Source organism: Aulonocara sp. 'chitande type north' Nkhata Bay, unplaced genomic scaffold (genome assembly GCF_057382095.1).
Source record: "Aulonocara sp. 'chitande type north' Nkhata Bay isolate Kocher_YH1m ecotype deep benthic unplaced genomic scaffold, A_spYH_male_GT1.1 unmapped_scaffold_19, whole genome shotgun sequence".
NCBI lineage: Eukaryota > Metazoa > Chordata > Actinopteri > Cichliformes > Cichlidae > Aulonocara > Aulonocara sp. 'chitande type north' Nkhata Bay.
This window is the reverse complement of record NW_028234351.1, coordinates 145001-161351: the sequence shown is the minus strand read 5'-3', so window position 1 is coordinate 161351 and position 16351 is coordinate 145001. Positions and strand designations below refer to the sequence as shown.

General features: G+C 45.2%; 1 protein-coding gene and 1 pseudogene across 3 annotated transcripts in view; one reads left to right on the top strand and one right to left on the bottom strand.

The window, feature by feature from the left end:
- Window positions 1-3753: 3753 nt before the first annotated feature.
- On the top strand, window positions 3754-5241 carry LOC147300696 (uncharacterized; annotated as a pseudogene).
- A 551-nt stretch (window positions 5242-5792) lies between these two features.
- LOC147300695 (dual specificity protein phosphatase CDC14AB-like) overlaps window positions 5793-16351 on the bottom strand; it is a 21990-nt gene continuing 11431 nt past the window's right edge. The window contains exons 6-13 of one of the 3 annotated variants that reach the window (XM_086284911.1): window positions 14034-14096; window positions 13562-13634; window positions 12711-12941; window positions 12485-12623; window positions 11256-11493; window positions 11050-11141; window positions 9817-9948; window positions 5793-6003 (exon numbers count right to left, since the gene is read on the bottom strand). In XM_086284911.1, the coding sequence (XP_086141037.1) occupies window positions 5898-6003; window positions 9817-9948; window positions 11050-11141; window positions 11256-11493; window positions 12485-12623; window positions 12711-12941; window positions 13562-13634; window positions 14034-14096 (1074 nt within the window). In that variant the 3' untranslated portion in view covers window positions 5793-5897. Of the gene's footprint in view, window positions 6004-8048; window positions 9735-9816; window positions 9949-11049; window positions 11142-11255; window positions 11494-12484; window positions 12624-12710; window positions 12942-13561; window positions 13635-14033; window positions 14097-16351 lie in introns of those variants that run through there. The other 2 variants (XM_086284908.1, XM_086284910.1) reach the window with 2 other exon arrangements.

Sequence of the window (16351 nt, the reverse complement as noted above, 5' to 3'; positions counted from 1 at the left end):
ATGTGATGATTTTGTGGATAATTAAAGTCAGTCATATATCCACAAACACAACAAGCTGAAAGTCAGTGATGCTGCTCGGTTTGCAGTCCTGAACATCACGGCACAAGCAGGATTCACTGCACTGTTAATGTGAGCTGTGTTATATTGCTGCCTCTGTTCGGTGGTGTCGAGCCAAACGGACTTTAACGTGTGTTTGAACGAGCTGACGGTTCACTCGTTAAGCTGAAAGAAAGATGCTTTAATCACAGCAGTCACACATGTGTCCACTGCACCATCTGGAACTCTTCTTGTTTCGTAATAACACAAACACTAAATCCTGCTTCTCTGTGCTGTTGTGTAGCAGTGTGTACACCTGAGACTGTCACCTGTCTGTCTGTCCTGCACTCTCTCTCTGTTTCTTTCTCTCTGATTGTGGAATAAAAGTATGAACATGTGTTTATAAGTTACACTTGTGTTTGAATCCTGCAGCTTATCACACATTTGATTTCCATGTGTGACGACTGCAAGTGTCCAGAGTGAGGACAGACTGAGGGACCCACTGCTGCACATCATCTGTGAGGCTTTGCAGCCCTGATGATCCACCAGGACAAACTCAGCAGTGTGTGAGGAAGAGGAGGAGGAAGAGCCAGCAGCAGCTGACAGATGGAGAGAATAGACAGACTGTTCCCTGTTTGTGAAGGACTGCTAGGAAAGTTTAACATAACTGTCTGTGCTGAATCAGTCTTATTAGGTAATGTTCAAATAATGTGATCATCCCAGTGTTTCCAGTGTGGGAGAAAGTACTCAGAGTACTCAGGGCCTTCAAGTTACACACTATGAAAGGCAGCAACAAGTTTAATGTTCAGAAACCTAAAGTCTGTATCAGCAGCAGAATGGAGCTAAAATAAATGTTGGTTTCAGTTCTATGAAGCTTTGAGTATTTTGGATCAGTAGCTGCTGTGTGTGTTGCATCACATTGCTGTAATTGTTTATATGCTTTATATATTCTGAGCTAAGTTGATCTATAGTGTTACATCATATTCTATAAGGATGTTATGTGTTTGTAGACTTTCTGCCCAGTTTGACCCATTTAGCAGACGTCAGCCTGTTTAAGGCTCTGATGTCTATTCTGTGTGACTTACAGCAGTTATGACATGGTCTGATTTTCTCACCCAATAAAGGAATATTTCATATATCAGTCGACTCTTCATTCTATCAGACACAGTTATCACAGCTTGTACATTTTCTTTTTACACATATATGTAAGCATTGAGCCAAATTTAGTAATGACAACATACTGAAGGAACAACATTTGTCTCTTATATATGATACACCTATATATGCACTGTCAAAGATACTTGTCTTTGAGTGAAGATTTAAGGTGATAAGACATGTAAATAACTGCAACTTGAATCTGTACTGAAGCTCAGTGTTTGACACAGAGTTCATGTTCACTGCTGTAATAGCTAACAATGACTAATATAATAACTATAATATTGGCCATATTATATTTGCTGACAACGACCCCAGAAAAATGTGGCAGAGGATCAATCACATTACCAACTACAGAAGCAATAACCAGGCAACATCTAGGACTGATGCCTCACTGGCTGAGGATCTAAATCGTTTCTTCGCCCGCTTTGAGACGACCAAGCCCTCAGCTGCCACACCACTTCCACCCGCCCCCAGCACTGGCACACTAACACTTAGGGAGCACCAAGTGAGGTGTGTTCTAAGGTCAGTGAATCCCAGGAAGGCGGCAGGTCCTGATGGAATACATGGAAAGGTTCTCAGAGCATGTGCTGACGAACTGACCGGAGTCTTTACTAAAATCTTCAACCTTTCCTTGTCATCGAACACCGTCCCGCCCTGCCTCAAAACCTCCACCATCATCCCCATCGCCAAGAAGACAGCTGTGGCCAGCCCAAATGACTACAGGCCTGTTGCACTTACGCCTGTAGTGATGAAGTGCTTTGAGAGACTGGTCTGTCAGCACATCAGGGCCGGTCTGCCTCCCACTCTGGACCCCCACCAATTTGCCTACAGGACAAATCGATCCACCGAGGACGCCATCACCATAGCGCTCCACACTGCGCTGAGTCACCTGGAGCACCGAGGAAGCTATGTGAGAATGCTCTTTCTGGACTTCAGCTCAGCATTCAATCATATCATCCCGGAGATCCTGGTCCAGAAACTGTCTCACCTGGGACTCTCCACCCCCATCTGCCTCTGGATCAAGGACTTCCTGACAAATAGACCACAGTCTGTCAGACTCGGCCCCCACCGGTCCAGCACCATCACACTCAGCACCGGGTCTCCACAAGGATGTGTTTTGAGTCCCCTCCTGTTTACGCTCTACACATCCGACTGCTCCCCTACCCATCTCTCAAACACCATCATAAAGTTCGCGGATGACACCACAGTGGTTGGACTCATCTCAAGGGGGGATGAGTCGGACTACAGAGATGAGGTCAACAGACTGACTGAGTGGTGTTCAGTTAACAACCTCCAACTGAACACCACGAAAACTAAAGAACTTATCTTGGACTTCAGGAAGGGCAGAGCAGACCCGGCCCCACTTTACATTCACGGGAGCTGTGTGGAGAGGGTACACTCCATGAGGTTTCTGGGCGTGCAGATCTCTGATGACCTCTCCTGGACTGCAAATACTACGGCGGTGGTTAAAAAGGCCCAGCAGCGTCTCCACTTTCTGAGAGTGCTCAGGAGGAACAACCTGGAGGAGAGGCTGCTGGTGACATTTTACAGAGCCACCATAGAGAGCATCCTAACGTACGGCATAACAACATGGTATGCAGGGTGCTCAGCTGCGGACAGGAAAGTACTGCAGAGGGTCATCAACACAGCCCAGAAGATCACTGGCTGCTCTCTGCCCAGCCTGGAGGTCACTGCAAACTCTCGGTACCTCAGCAGAGCTGGCAATATCATCAAGGACCACTCTCACCCCAGCAACCAACTGTTTGAACTATTACCGTCAGGCCGACGGTACAGGTCACATAAAACCAGGACAAACAGATTCAGGGATAGCTTCTTTCCCAGAGCTATCACCGTAGTAAATAAGCACAAAAACAATTGAACCTATTCCATACCGTCACTGTCATTATATTATGCTGCTATCCTGTATATATTGTACATACTATTGTTTGAGTACTTACGATTGGTTTTTTTGTACTTTTATATTTTACATTTATATTTATTATTGAAACTTGCACCAAGGGAGTGGCACTCCAATTTCGTTGTACTCTGTACAATGACAATAAAGGCTATTCTATTCTATTCTATTTACATTACCAAAGTGAGATGACTTTAGTCTCATGAACAACATTAGCTAATTGTTATTTACTAACTAATCTTAAATAACTGTTCAGCACAGAAATGAAGCCCAAAAATCATGTTTTACTGTCCTGTGGTCTCAGCCTCAGATACTTATCAAATCACACAAAGCTCTTGTAGAAACAAACAAACAAATGAACAAAATATGTTCTCCTTCATTTCTGTCAAACAAAGTTGTATGACACGTTTCCAGCGGTTAGTATCATGGTTGCTAGGCAACCTGGGAAGCGCGACGGAGACTAGACCGTCCCATACAGACAAACTTGCCGTTTATTTTGCAAATAGAGCTCAACACTGCCCCTAGCGTCCTGGAGCACTTCCGTTGTGTTTTTGAGTTTGCATGTGTTTTTGAGTTTGTACGTGCTTTGTCTCTAGGGGCCACCGTAGTTTAGCACTACCATAGAGAAACGGTTTAGGCCGTTTAGCTAAACAATCCCAGGCTCCCGCGCGGGAATCTACCAGCAATTCTTATGTGCCATGACTACTAAGCAGTTACCACAAATTTTGCAGATATGCCAATAATCATTCAACCATGAAAGGTTTTTATTTACAGACAGAACAGTTTGTTATACCTGGAGTAAAAAACACTTTTATCACAAATGTTGTCAATGTTCTTTCAAATTGTGTCTCGTTATTGTTCTCCTGCATCCTGCTGTCTAAACCCAGCAGCAAGATTATAACCTGGAATGTCTTTGTTTGTGTTTGGAATCAATTTTGTTTAATATAATTGTTTCTTTTTTCACTGCATGTCAAGATGCAGAAGAAAGTTGCGCCATATCCAGGGAAAATCTCTGTGGCGTTCCACAAGGGGCCACTTGGATACCTTCTCCAGGACTCGTCAAAAGAAGCTCGAAGGATTAAAAATGACCCCAAGCTTCAGGACAAGTCTGCACCTGTGAGGGAGGACGATGCTCTGACTGTCATCTATCAGAGAGGAGGGGATGCCTCTGACATGAAGGAAGTGCAGGGAGAGTACATCCTGCAGTTTGGAAAATATAAAGGGAAATCTTTCCGGTGGCTTCTGGAGAATGATGTCGGGGACACCATGTACCTGATCAAAGATCTCCAGAAGCAAGAGGCTGCAGGGACCTCTGTGGAAGAAGGGCATGGCAAGGAGAGCTTGCATTCATTTGTACAGTAAGCCCTCAGCTTTGCAGAGATAAAAACTCTTCTGAGCTACGAGACCAGCAGAGTAAGTGTTGCTGCAGAAGCCTCTGAGGATGATCAGCTGGTTGGCTTTGGCTCACGAGCCAAGAGCACCTGGAAGGAGATTTGGGACGGCAGAGGTGACGGCTATGCAGACCTTATCATGAGGAAGAGCTGCAGTCAAGGAACACGGCTGCATGAGCTGCAGCAGTGCCTGCGGAAGAAGTAGCAGTCTGCGCCTGCTACTACAAACGCCCCAACTAAACAACCTCTTGGTAAGTTGTTTTAATAATATTTTAATAACATTGTTGACATGAAATATAAATTCAGTACATATTTGTCTAATTGTTGCCTCCATCACAGGGATGGATGAGGATGAAAACCTGGAGGACACAATGCCGAGCATCTCACCTGTAAAAGTACACATGCAGAGCTGTAAGTACTGCGTTATTACTACATGTCAGACGTGATAATGGCTAAGTCTGTTTCTGTCTCATATGCCTCTGTCTCTGCATAACTAGTCACTGTGGCAGCAGCAGCAGGGTCCACACCCAGAGGATCTTCAGGAGCAAACAGGTTTTCAAATGAAAGGTTTCAGAACTGGAGTACAATTGTTTTCTCTGCAAAGCTGAGCCTGAACTTGAACTTTTATATATTGTCTTGTTCTTGTTTTTGTGTGTTCTGGCCACGTTCCAGTGATGTTCCTCTAATAGCATGGTTGTATGCTGGCTGTATGGTGGAAGAAAACAGTAAATAAGGGAGAAACAGTTGATTTTGTATATAAGACAGTTTTGTTCTAGTTGTGAATGTTTCTTTTGTTTCTATAAATATAAACTGATTGTAAATATAAAAGTGTAAATAAATAGTTTTCTGCAAAAATATCAACACAGTTTTCTTCTTAGAGTTCACCTATATGTTTCTATATCTGTGTGTGCTCCCCATCAGGTAATCAGTTTAAATAAGTTGTGAGCGCTGCCCTGAAAGCTTACATATTATTTCTAAATCACTTCATGTAATGATAACAAGTCATCCTAGAGCAGTCTCACAGCTTTTATCTTCATAATCTTTCTGTTTTCATTTATATTATTAGAAACATGACTGCTGTCTTTTATCTGTGTGACTGTACAGCCTGTGTCAGACATGACCCCCACACAATGTCTGACGTTATCTTTAATACATGCAGCACAGCTGGAGCTGCAGACACTTTCTCACTTCTGGTGATAATATATTTGATGTAGGTATTGTTGCTTGCTAGCTTGAAGCTTATCTACAAAAGTAATTCAATAAGGAGAGATCACGTGGAAAAACTCAACATGATTTATTGAGATACAGAAATAAATGTAACTGTTTGGCAGTTATGAGCCATCATAGCAGAAAGAATCCCAGCAGTGACAGGATGTTGCACAACCACCACCCCAGAGTCAACATGCTGATAGTAATGAAGATGAAGATGGAGGCTGGGACAGGGCTCTGAGTGACCACGGTGAGGAGGAGAAAGGAGAGGAGGCGGGCTGCATGGCTGCAGATCTGAAATGCAGAAGAGCAACCGATTTAAAGCATGCAGAGTGGAGGCTGGCAAGAGCATGACTGGAATAAAGCAACGATGTCAGTACTGAGTTTGTGCTGGAAAATGAATAGACATAAACTAACAGCCACCAGGAAGCAGACAGATGATTTATCACAGACATGCCTTATTGAAATTATGTATAAGCTTCATGTTCTATGTCATCAGAATGTATCTGTATTATAGTTTTAGCTTTAGTCTTTGTATTAAAAGTTGGATGTCTCCATAATTGTAGACTATATGTCTGCTATGTATCATCTCAAGACTGTGATGATACAGTTTAGTCTGAGTTATGTACTTTGTGACAGTATAGGTGCAGAAAAATTGCTCCACAGGCCATAACACTATATAATATAAATAAAATGATAATGAACTAAAAATTAAAAAATAAATGTTATCCACAATAAGTAGATTGAAAATGGTGTTTAACTTTTGATAATGTAACACAACCTTTGTCCCAACCAGGACTCGAACCCGCGCTCAGACAGTTCAGTGTAAAAAACAATCTTTTTTTTTCCAATGCCTGAAAAGCTGCGATTTGATTGGCTGTTTCTCCGTTACACCTATACGTGATGGGCCCCCGCGGAGACAGGAAGTGTTTTTATGACTGAAACACTGAGGCTGTGTCCCAATTCAGGGTCTGCACGCTTGAAGTACACATTTTAAGTGCGATTACGTCACCGCCACGCGACGACGGCTGTCCCAATTTGAAGTGTACTTCAAATGCATACTCATATATACTCATATATATACATATATATATATATATATATACACACATATATATATAAATATATATATGTGTGTATATATATATATATATATATGTGTGTCCCCTGCTCTGCATCATTAGAACATTAACAGACCAACAAATATAAGTGTCCCAACCAGACAATGATTTGGAGACTATAGAGGACGTATTTAACTTAACTACAGTAAGGATACAGCCAGGATTTTAGTTTAAGAGGCCCTGTTATACATATATGGTACAGTACTGTTTCATATACGTAGGTCAGTGTATGTGCAGGTAATCCATGTAGCTCAGTTCCTTATACTTTTGACTCAGTACAGTGTCAACAGAGGAGATTCCCTTATAGAGTCGCCTCAGTTATTTCTGATGTTTTGGTCATTAAATTCCCCAAATGATACCAAGGACATGGAATCCACAGTCTCAGCATCCCACAGCGTCCCACAGCGTCCCACAGTATCCCACAGCATCCCACAGCATCCCACAGCGTCCCACAGCTTCCCACAGCGTCCCACAGCATCCCACAGCATCCCACAGCATCCCACAGCGTCCCACAGCGTCCCACGGCATCCCACAGCATCCCACGGCATCCCACGGCATCCCACAGCATCCCACAGCGTCCCACGGCATCCCACAGCATCCCACGGCATCACACAGCGTCCCACAGCATCCCACAGCGTCCCACAGCTTCCCACAGCATCCCACAGCGTCCCACAGTATCCCACAGCGTCCCACAGCTTCCCACAGCGTCCCACAGCGTCCCACAGCTTCCCACAGCATCCCACAGCGTCCCACAGCTTCCCACAGCGTCCCACAGCGTCCCACAGCTTCCCACAGCATCCCACAGCATCCCACAGCATCCCACAGCGTCCCACAGCGTCCCACAGCATCCCACAGCATCCCACAGCATCCCACAGCGTCCCACAGCGTCCCACAGCATCCCACAGCGTCCCACAGCGTCCCACAGCATCCCACAGCATCCCACAGCGTCCCACAGCATCCCACAGCATCCCACAGCGTCCCACAGCATCCCACAGCATCCCACAGCGTCCCACAGCGTCCCACAGCATCCCACAGCATCCCACAGCGTCCCACAGCGTCCCACAGCATCCCACAGCATCCCACGGCGTCCCACAGCATCCCACAGTATCCCACAGCGTCCCACAGCTTCCCACAGCGTCCCACAGCAGTGTCAGGTGACTTTCAGTGAAGGTTATGACACAATGACAGTGTGATGATAACAAAGAGAAGCATGAGTCATTATCTCGTCATTACTTGGACTTTATTGTTGATTTTAGCACTTCACACTAGCATTAGCTGGTTTCCCTCCTTTGGAGTAAACTACCAATCAGACAGCACATCTGAGCTGCTGTCACACAGTCAGATACAGGAAAGCATGACAGCAACAACACGCTCAAAGCTGAACATCATTTGCATGTTAAGAATTTTACTGCAAGAAAGAAATAGTGCAAAGCTGAACATAGTGAGTTTGCTTTATGTATGATAAAGTCCTGTTGACAAATCCAGTGCATGAATGTGAATGACCTGTGAAATAAAGTGTGCGTGCCGTGTTCAGTCTGACGTGAAACATCAGAATCTCTGTCTTCATTTTACTGATTTCCTCTTTCATTGCCAGCATGTGTGCTCAGAGGCTTTCACAGTGCATTATAAGCACGTCGTGGCTTTGTGTCCCTCGCTCTGCATCATTAGAACATTAACAGACCAACAAATATAAGTTTGTCATACTTTATCGATGAAATCTGGGAGAATATAAATAACATCTGTAGCAGAAGCAGTGTGTCACTCTTGGTCTTGCAAGACAATTTTGCGTCCAGTTGTTAATTCTTGAACAATGTGCACCAATCTCTTACAAAAGATGTGGTTTGCTATGGTTCTCTGACCCAACCTGGTTACTAAAGTACTGAAAACGAGGAGACAACATTACAACAACGTGCCAAATAAGCTAGGTCCATCATGTGATCTGCCAAAGTTTAAGGCGTGGATTTTGGTACGACTTCTAAAGGTCTGTGTTTCCGCAACCAAGACGTTGCTTCAGGCCGTCTACATCCTGTGGTTCTGAACTTCGGATGGACAAATGGCAGCAGCCGTTTATCAGAAGCACCCAGACTGCTCTTGGCGATGGTCTGACTCAGTCCTCGGGCCACGACCTCCCCTGTAAGCGTTGTTTGGTGTTTGCACCTGCACGTGTCCTTTGCTTCCAGCAAAATGATTGTGACAGCGGGGCATTCAGCATCCAGCAGATGTTATATCTGCAATATGCAGCCGCAGTTTTTCACAGTTACCTGCCTGCTATACCCAAGAGACGTGATGATTTATGGTGTCGGCCCTGTTATCACAGAATGGGCCACGTGACCAGTTAAAGTGGTGACAAACTGTTGGCTCTGTCGAAACGAAAAGTAGTTATTGGGGCTAAAAAAGCATTTACAGCCTATTAACCCGAGAACGCTATCGCTGGGTGATTTACACCCGAGCAAATACATTTACATGATTTCTCTCTCCTGCAGCTGTTTGCGTGTCGAGGAGCCTGTGCCTTCACCAGGGAAGTCTCAAATGTCCCAGGAATGGGTGGACCAAAGACCAGCTTTCCAGAGTCATTCTTTTGTTTTAGGAGGGTTTTTCTTTCATTTTGTTAGACATGGCACAGTTGAAAGTAAAAGAAGACCACTCTAATTTGTCATGTGTTGTCATATTTTGATATATTTGATTACTTTTTATTGGTTATATTATATCGGGTAAAAATCACCCGGCATTAGCGATTGTGTTACTATTTATAGCGATAGTGTTCTAGGGTTAAACGTGCAAGAGAGCTGATGCAGTCTCCAGCGAGTCCATCATCAGCTGGGCTGATTCATGACCAGAACGTCCCAAGTGTGAAGTCAGTGAATCAGTGCTGGCCTGGTGCTGAACAACGTGAGGCTGAAGGGACTGTGGAGACATCAGCACATCACATTTTACATTGGTTTTATTATAATGTGCTTCTAGTAAGGACAAAAGCACAGACACCAACCTCCTGATCTGCGGAGCAGTGGTGGTAGAGGAACTTCGTCTCAGCGTCTTAGTAGAAGAAGGGGTGAGGTGGACTTTGGAGGGCTTCGGGGGAGGGAGGATGGAGCGGTGTGAAGTCTTGGACAGGTTTAACCTGACACAGAAAACAAGAACACCTCATATTTGTGTGTGTGTGTGATCCAAGAGCAAATAAAACTTGATCCTTCACAGAAACAAGCACAACGAACAACTTCTCCAAAAATCCTTCTGATTTCTACGCTCACTGCAGGAATCAACATCTGCACTCACACTCTGTACAAGAGACGAGATACAAACACGCTTCGACGTGTGGGAGGTACCTGATTTAACCTCCGTGGAAGCCCAGCTCTTGGTTGTGTCAGGTTAGCAGTTTGGTGATGTTAGTTTACAGGAGAAGCCGGAGGCACGTCGTGAGTTTGGTTCGTGGTCGTCCTTTGGTTTCTTTTTGCCGCAGCTCTCATATCCCCGATTTGTAACTATTTACTTTTTATAAGATGTTTCTTGAACTATGGCAGCTTCTTATATATCTGCTATATTTGTGCCGTGGATTCAGGGACCCAAACAAAAACTGTAGTGAGCAGAGGTATTATCTACTGATTGTGTGTCTGGCTGCAGCCAAGGATGGAGAGCAGAGGCAGCGGGCAGGCCAATCGAAACGCAGCTCAGGCCGCGGCTGCAGCAAAAACTTGGGCGTAGGAGGAGCGATTCTGGCAAAGCGTCAGGAGGGGAAGTGGTGCTCCACCAACACGGTGTACAGTAAAGATGGAGGCCTGCTGGCTCCAGCTGAGGACACCGTCAGGCAGTAGAAGGAATACTCTGACAACCTCCAGAACCTTAATCTCACTCATAACTAAAGTCGCCAAAAGACAACAACTTCTCCTGTTGCATTTAGGTTTCAGTTTAACCGAAGAACAAAGAAGGACACATGAGCTCGAGCAGGTTACACACAACATTCACGCTGCACAGATGAGAACACAGCAGGATTTCATGCAGTCCGGTCTGCCTGTTAGACAGCGTGCAAACAAAGCGTGCGTTCTTTGTAGCATTCGACAACAGTCACTTACGTACTTTCTGACATCCACAAAAACATATTGGTGTCTATTATCTCTCCTTGTTAATAGAAACTTTGTTTCCAGCGTTTGAGCTAATTCTCTACGTGTCTCTTGCACTGACCACAATAACCATCTATCATTAATTACATTACAGATGTTGGTACCTTGAGCAGGATGACGCTGATCTCGGTGGGCGTTTTCCCTTCAGTGCTCTCAGTTCGTCTCCCTGTGTCAGACTGACTTCTTTGCAGTTATTCTGCACAGACACAATTAGCAGCATGAAAACACAACATTGTGATCGGAACTCAGTAGCCTGTTTGAATTCTGCAGTAACCATTAAGAAAAGGTGCTATGAAGTCACACCGCTGACCTCATCCAAGCTATATGACTTGCAGAGCACGGTGTTGATTGACAGGTCATCCATGCTGGAAAGCAGCGAGGACACTGCCTCCTGTTTGCCTCCCTGCACAGAGTCAGAGCGGTGCTGCTGCTGCTGCAGCTGCTGCTGCTGCTGCTGCTGCAGCTGCTGCTGCCGACTCAGTCTCTGTTGGACCAGCTTCTGTTTAGACCGATGCACGTCACCCTGAACCCACAAACTGTGCTGCTTCCTGCACACAAACATCAAACACACGCCACAAACTGACTGTGATATCACGTTTAGCAGGTACAACATTCAACATCCTGGTTTAGCGTGTAAGTAGACACACAAAGCTAGTAGCCATTAGCAACAGAGCGCTACTGTGGCGTAAGGAGGAAGTGTGCGTCCAGAGCTGAGGAGAGAAACCAGCTGCACACTGTGACTGCAGTCTGCAGCAGTATCACAGTTTCAGGCTTTTTTAAATTCGATTCGATTCATCATCCACCAGTTTCCCACTGCTGCAGTCACCACCAGCTGCACATGGGCACCCTGGGGAATGCCCCACCCTGACCTCCACCTTTTGCTTCTCTTCTAACATTTCCAGCATGCTCCAACCATGACCTCAGCATGGAGAAACATCCTGTGTGCTAACAGCAATAGATGCCACAGCCTAAGGACAGACGGGCCTTGTTTGTCCAGCACATCTCACAGATGCTCGATGAGACTGAGATCTGCCGACGTTGAAGGCCAAGGTGACCCCTCAAACCCTTCCTGATCTACTTGTGCTTTGTGTGAAGACTCCAGCGACACTCGAAGTATTAGAGAACAGCTGTACTCAGTGGCCAACGCCTTTTGGGTCATTGCAAAATGTCAAACAGCTTGTGTTTAAATAAAAAAGACTGGAAACAGAAAAAGATCCAAGTGGACCAATCACACCTTCACAAACGCAATGACCCTGATGAAGGCCACTAACACGTTATGGTTCCCTGATACTCTGTGACTGGAGTCTTCACCTCGTCAGATCTTTGTCTTCTCCGTGCACCTTGGAGGTGAAGCTGCCGTCTGCTTGTGTTTTGTGACATTATCCTAATGAAGTGTTGCAGACGTGTCTGTGTGCACAGCATTACTCCTGTACTTTCATGAACGGACTACAGCTTAATGATTGTCTCCGACCGAGACCTTTGGAGTCACGGAAAGTGGGCCGTTTGGTTTGAGCGGTCACAGCTGAGGCACAAACTCACTCTTCTAAGAAGTTTTGCTGTGGACCGATGATAGATCCAGGTCTGCAGACTCTGATCCAAGCAATCGCCTCGGCTGCAGTAAACCGGAAGTGCTTCATCAGGTAGCAGCCAATCAGAGTGCCCGTGCGGCCTAATCCAGCTGTAAATGGATGGAGTGTTTAAAGAGACAAAGTTAAGATAGAAGAAATAAATGACATCAATTAAACATAAAGACTTGCAGTCCTACCTTTACAGTGCACCGCCACTGCCCCGTCTGTACTTTCACACACATGCAGAAAGCGTCTGACGATGAGGTCAGAGGGCGTGGTCCCATCAAGGAAGAAGAGGTCGTGGTGCTCAAATCCTGCATCCTCAAACCGCCTGCCATCATACAACGTCCTGTTCAGACGAACCACGGTCGTTATGTCATTTTGGCAAAAGTATGAGAAGTATGCCTCGGGTGTGTGGAGGGGATAACCTGGAGACAGAGTCAACAACAGCTGAGTTACGTCATACGTTTCAATCAGCGAGCGTCTGTTTTTAATGCGAACGTAAAATAAGATTCAATGACGTAGTGTCAGCTGATTTATGTTGTAAGGTAAAGACGTTAAATACAGAGAAAACCCAACGATCGGACGGCCCCAAGCACCTGCTGACAGCGGGAAAGAAAAACTCCCTTTTAACAAGAACCAGGCTGAGGGAGGGGGAGCAATCTGCCTCATGTGGTCGGGGTGGGGGGAGGACAACAGGACAAGAGATGGACGAGAGCCAGAGGGGAATAATAACTACGTGCAAAGTGGTGTAAATACACAGAAAGTAAAAAGAGCTGAGGGATGGAGAAGCATGAGTGCATCATGGGAAACCCCGAGCCACTGCAGGGTTCAGGCTCGTCTAATCCAGCCGTAACAACACGACAGCACTAAGCAGGAAACAATGCACGCCGTCAGAAGACAGCAGGGTAAGGTTAGCTCTTCTCAGCTGCTTCAGGACGTGCAGGCACTGAGGGGCTGCACAGGCCTTCTGTCAGCCCAGCAACGTGAGCACTGGTGTTGGTTTGGAGGCATGCTTTTAGCTTTTAGCTTAGAGATTCTGACTCACCACGAGAATGAGGGCTACTGAACGCCAGAACTTTGCCCGGAACGATCCAGTTCATATCTCCATTTTCAACTCGCTAAAAGCACAAAAAGAAAGGAAAGACTGTGATAGAGGTTAGCCACATATCAGTTAAAACATGGATCCAGAACACCTTAATTATACCACCACTGCAGTAATGAACACGTACGGGCTTTTACCTTTCATTGGAAATCAGTTTTGTTGACCTTTACTTCACTGACTGTCTATCACTTGGACGGGTGAGCTATGGATCAATCTAACTGAGAAACTGAGGAAGTACAGCGTGCACCAAGGCAGGCCTGGACATCGTACGAGCTCTTGGTTGGCCCTGACTGTGTTACTAACAGCACTGCAAATAAACTGGATGAATAACAAGCGTACGTTAGTTATTTCTTCCTGTATCCTGGTCCTGTTTGCATTGATATCGACCTGTAGCACAGTCTCTGCAGTCTGTTACCTCATAATGTTCATATTCTTCTGCACTGAACCTTTCAAAATCCAGGAAACCATGTTGTAATGCCTGCAGAGGAAAAGAGCAGGAACAGATTTTCACAACAAAAGCACAACTCCCCCCAAAGGGCTGAAATGTTTAGTGTTATAGTGATCTGCAGTGGTTTCACAGATTCAGTTCAGTTTTTCTTAGCACCAAATCACAACAACGGTCACCTCAGGCAGTTAATATTGTACGTAAAGACCCTACAGAGGAAACACAATCAGACCACGAGCAGGCACACTGGTGACAGTGGGGAGGAAACACTCGTTTTTAACAGAAACACATGTTCACCAGAACCAGGCTCAGGGAGGGGCGGCAATCTGACTGACTGCTGAAGGCTTTTCAGGGAGTTTTTAGGACTTCCTGATAATAATGAATTACAGTCGTCCAGCCTGGAAGTAATAAATGCATGAACTAGTTTTTCAGCGTCACTCTGAGACAGGATATTTCTAACTTTAGAGATGTTGCACAAATGGAAGAAAGCAGTCTTACATATTTGTTTAATATGTGCGTTGAAGGACATGTCCTGGTCAAACATGACTCCAAGGTTCCTCACAGCGTTACTGGAGGCCAAGGTAATGCCATCCAGAGGAAGAATCTGCTTAGATACCATATTTCTAAGCTTTTCAGGGCCGAGTACAATAACCTCAGTTTGATCGGAATTAAGAAGCAGAAAGTTAGCGGCCATCCAGGTCTTTATGTCTTTAAGACATTCCTGCAGTTTAACTCATTGGTGTGTGTTATCTGGCTTCATGGACAGATAGAGCTGGGTGTCATCTGCATAGCAGTGAAAATGTATGCTATGTCTTCTAATGATACTGCCTAAGGGAAGCATGTATAATGTAAACAGAATTGGTCCTAGCACTGAACCCTGTGGAACTCCATAATTAACCTCAGTGTGTGAAGAGGACTCTCTATTTACATGCACAAACTGGAGTCTATTAGATAGATATGATAGAAACCACTGCAGCACAGTACTTGTAATACCTACAGCATGTTCTAATCGCTCTAATAGGATATTATGGTCGACAGTATCGAACGCTGCACTGAGGTCTAGCAGGACAAGCACAGAGATGAGTCCACTGTCAGAGGCCATAAGAAGATCATTTGTAACCTTCACTAAAGCTGTTTCTGTGCTGTGATGAGCTCTGAAACCTGACTGAAACTCTTCAAATAAACCTCTGCAGATGATCTGTTAGCTGTTTGACAACTACTCTTTCAAGGATGTTTGATATAAAGGAAGGTTGGAGATTGGCCTATAATTAGCTAAGACTGCTGGGTCTAGAGATGCTTTTTGAGTAAAGGTTTAACTACAGCCAGCTTGAAGGCCTGTGGTACATAGCCGATTGTTACATCCTGGGAGGCTGTGGGAGTGTGTGGGCGTGGTGTTGTCTTCTCCCTCTCCTCCTCCTTCGTTCTGGCCCCTCCCCTTGTCTCTCTCTGCCCCTGCCTTCTCCTTTAGGTCACACCTGCTGCTCATCTGCTCTCGTTACAACCAATTACCCTCAGGGGTGATATAAGCTGGAGAAGAGCAGTGTGGAGGAGGAGGGAGAGGTTTCTGGTGGATTTCCTCTGTGCGGGTCAGAGTGTGTTACTGGCTTAGGTGTGGAACAGCCTGCTGCGTGTGGCTCTTTGTGAGTAGTGCTTAACTGAGCAGTGATTGCCCATGAGTGACGGCAGCCTTCACTAGTTTGTGTGGCCTGCCTGGATATTGTTTGCTAGCAGTGTTGCTGTCTCTTTCTGTTGAAGCCTTATTGTTGCTTCCTTTGTTGAAGTGGTCATTACCACTTTGGGTTGATCTCCCTGATTTCTCAATAAAGCAGCGGTGCTGTCTCCTTTTGTTGTTGCCATTTATATGATTATTGAGGTGTTTGCCTACAATAAAGATCTATTTTATATTAAATACCTCTGCCTGGCGTTCTTTTCATTCCACCTGGATCTAACTGTTACTGTCCCCCACCCTCATCGCCTAGCTTTTAAGTGGGGACGTAACACCGATTATTAGAGATAGGTTGATCATATTTAAGATCGAAGCATTAATTAATGTCAGGACTTCTTTGAGCAGTTTTGTAGGAATGGGGTCTAAAAGACACGCTGATGCACTGACTATTTCTTCTTTAGTCGTTTGTTTTCAATTCCTGTGTGTTTGTACATCACTGAAGTATTTAATCATTAGTAATTATTAGACTCCTTTGTCTCTGCTCTTACCCCTCACCTGTCACAGTGAACTGCTGCCTCCTTAAACCTGGTTCTGTTGGAGGTTTCGTCCTGTTGGAAGGGAG